Here is a 2,004-nt window from a genome sequence, read left to right as displayed (position 1 = left end):
AAAAATCTACTGTGTAATATTAAGAGATAATAATGATTATCTGAACCCAGCGTCGTATATTTCCTGTGGGATCAATCACACATCGATCGATCAGAAGATATTAGTCTGTTGTGTGTGAGGAAACAGGTTGAATTTGATCTGAATGTCTGAGGTCAAAGGGACTGAAGCTCTGAACATCCCAGAACCGAGTCTGTGACTGTGACCCGAACTTTAACTGCTACAGTTTCTAGTTCCACAACGTTACAGTTCAAAGTGATTTTTATTGCAGCAAAAATAAATGTGTCGAAATTATGGCAAATTAAAAAAAAATTAAACCCATTCAGCAAATGATTTTTCTTATTTTATAAATATGAATCTTTCATGAATATAACAATAAATACTGATGTTTTTTTTATTAAGTTTCTATTACATGTAATTAAACTATATTAACTCACATATATAACACGGGTGAGTTCTGAACGTTAAACTGAACACGTGGTTTGAATTGGTGTGATCGTTAATAACGTGAAAGTGTCTGAGCGCTGAGATCACTCCGCTCACAAAGGGTTAACGGGGTAACAGAAATGCCTCTAACAGACAGATGCCCCGCCAGCTGCAGCTGCAGCTCCAGCCCAGACCTCTGACTTTTAAAAGCTTCTTCAGCATCTCAGGAGAAACTCTGTGTCATGTTGTGAGGGACTTGGCGGGTCACGGTAACGGCTGCAGACCGGTGATACACAGCATCACCGCCGCGGAACCAGGACCTACAACCCGGACTCTCTCTCTCACACACACACACACACACACACACACACACTCAGACTCACACGTGCGATGCGCGTTTGATTGTTTCTGTAGTTTCACTTCTTTTTATGTTGAGAGAGGAAGAAGTGTGTTCGTCTTCTCCACGTGCTGAGTCCAGCTCCGCTCTGGAGATGTGGTGGATGCTGTTTCCACGCTGGATCTGGTTCCTGCTCTGTGTGTCAGTGTGGATGGAGGTCCAGGTCGGAGTTCGGCCCCAAATCACCTACTCACACGCGGGAATCTGCCCGAATGACATGAACCCCAACCTGTGGGTGGACGCCATGAGCACCTGCACGCGAGAGTGCGACACCGACCAGGTAAAGTCACCTTTAGGATCAAAGCTCATCCTCCGCACAGTTTGTAAACGTGAAGCTGTTTCACCTGCAGGTTCTGGATTATAGAAATGAAATGTCATGTGTGTTTTTATTCATATTCATCATATTTCCTGAGCTCTCTGGGTTTTTACTCCATCATTGCAGGAGTGCGAGTCCTTCGAGAAGTGCTGCCAGAATGTGTGCGGGAACCGCAGCTGCGTGGCGGCTCGGTACGTGGACGGGCAGAAAGGTCCAATGGGAATGCCGAAGGAAGCCACGTGCGCCAGCTTCATGTGCACGCAGCAGGGGTCCGAGTGCGACATCTGGGACGGGCAGCCGGTGTGTAAATGCCGCGACCGCTGTGAGAGGGAGCCGCACTTCACCTGCGCCTCCGACGGCATGACGTATTACAACAAGTGCTACATGGACGCGGAGGCGTGCTCCAAAGGCATCACCCTGTCTGTCGTCACCTGCCGCTTCCACCTCACCTGGCCCAACACCAGCCCCTCGTTGCCCCAGGCGACCACCCTCCGCCCCACCACCGCTCCCCTTCAGGCGACTGTCCCCCCCCCTCAGCCACCAATCGAGGTCAGCAGCCCCGTGCACCAGACGGTGAGCGTGGGCGACACGGCCAGCTTCCTGTGTGACGTGACGGGTCGCCCCCCGCCCGAGATCACCTGGGAGAAGCAGCTGCCTGAGGGGGCGGAGAAGGTGGTCATGAGGCCCAATCACGTGCGAGGAAACATGGTGGTCACCAACATCGGTCAGCTGGTCATCTACAACGCCCAGCCGCATGACTCAGGCGTCTACACCTGCACGGCCCAGAACCCGTCCGGCTCGGTGCGGGCCAACCACCCGCTCACGGTGCTGCCCACAGAGCCGCCCAAAACCCCCGAGCCCAAGAACG

The 2,004-nt window shown here is 51.8% G+C and overlaps 1 protein-coding gene across 1 annotated transcript; it reads left to right on the top strand.

Moving 5' to 3' along the window:
• Positions 1–759: 759 nt before the first annotated feature.
• Positions 760–2,000, top strand: LOC111654652 (WAP, Kazal, immunoglobulin, Kunitz and NTR domain-containing protein 2-like; the record flags this gene model as incomplete). The annotated part of the gene is made up of 2 exons (XM_023405787.2): positions 760–1,100; positions 1,263–2,000. Coding segments are annotated over exons 1-2 (987 nt in total), but the record flags the coding sequence as incomplete, so codon positions are not given.
• Positions 2,001–2,004: the final 4 nt, after the last annotated feature.

The sequence above is a fragment of the Seriola lalandi genome, unplaced genomic scaffold (assembly GCF_002814215.2).
Source record: "Seriola lalandi dorsalis isolate HSWRI2012SDOR001 ecotype SW California unplaced genomic scaffold, Sedor1 jcf7180001958080, whole genome shotgun sequence".
Classification (NCBI taxonomy): domain Eukaryota; kingdom Metazoa; phylum Chordata; class Actinopteri; order Carangiformes; family Carangidae; genus Seriola; species Seriola lalandi.
This window is presented reverse-complemented; position numbering and strand designations above follow the sequence as displayed.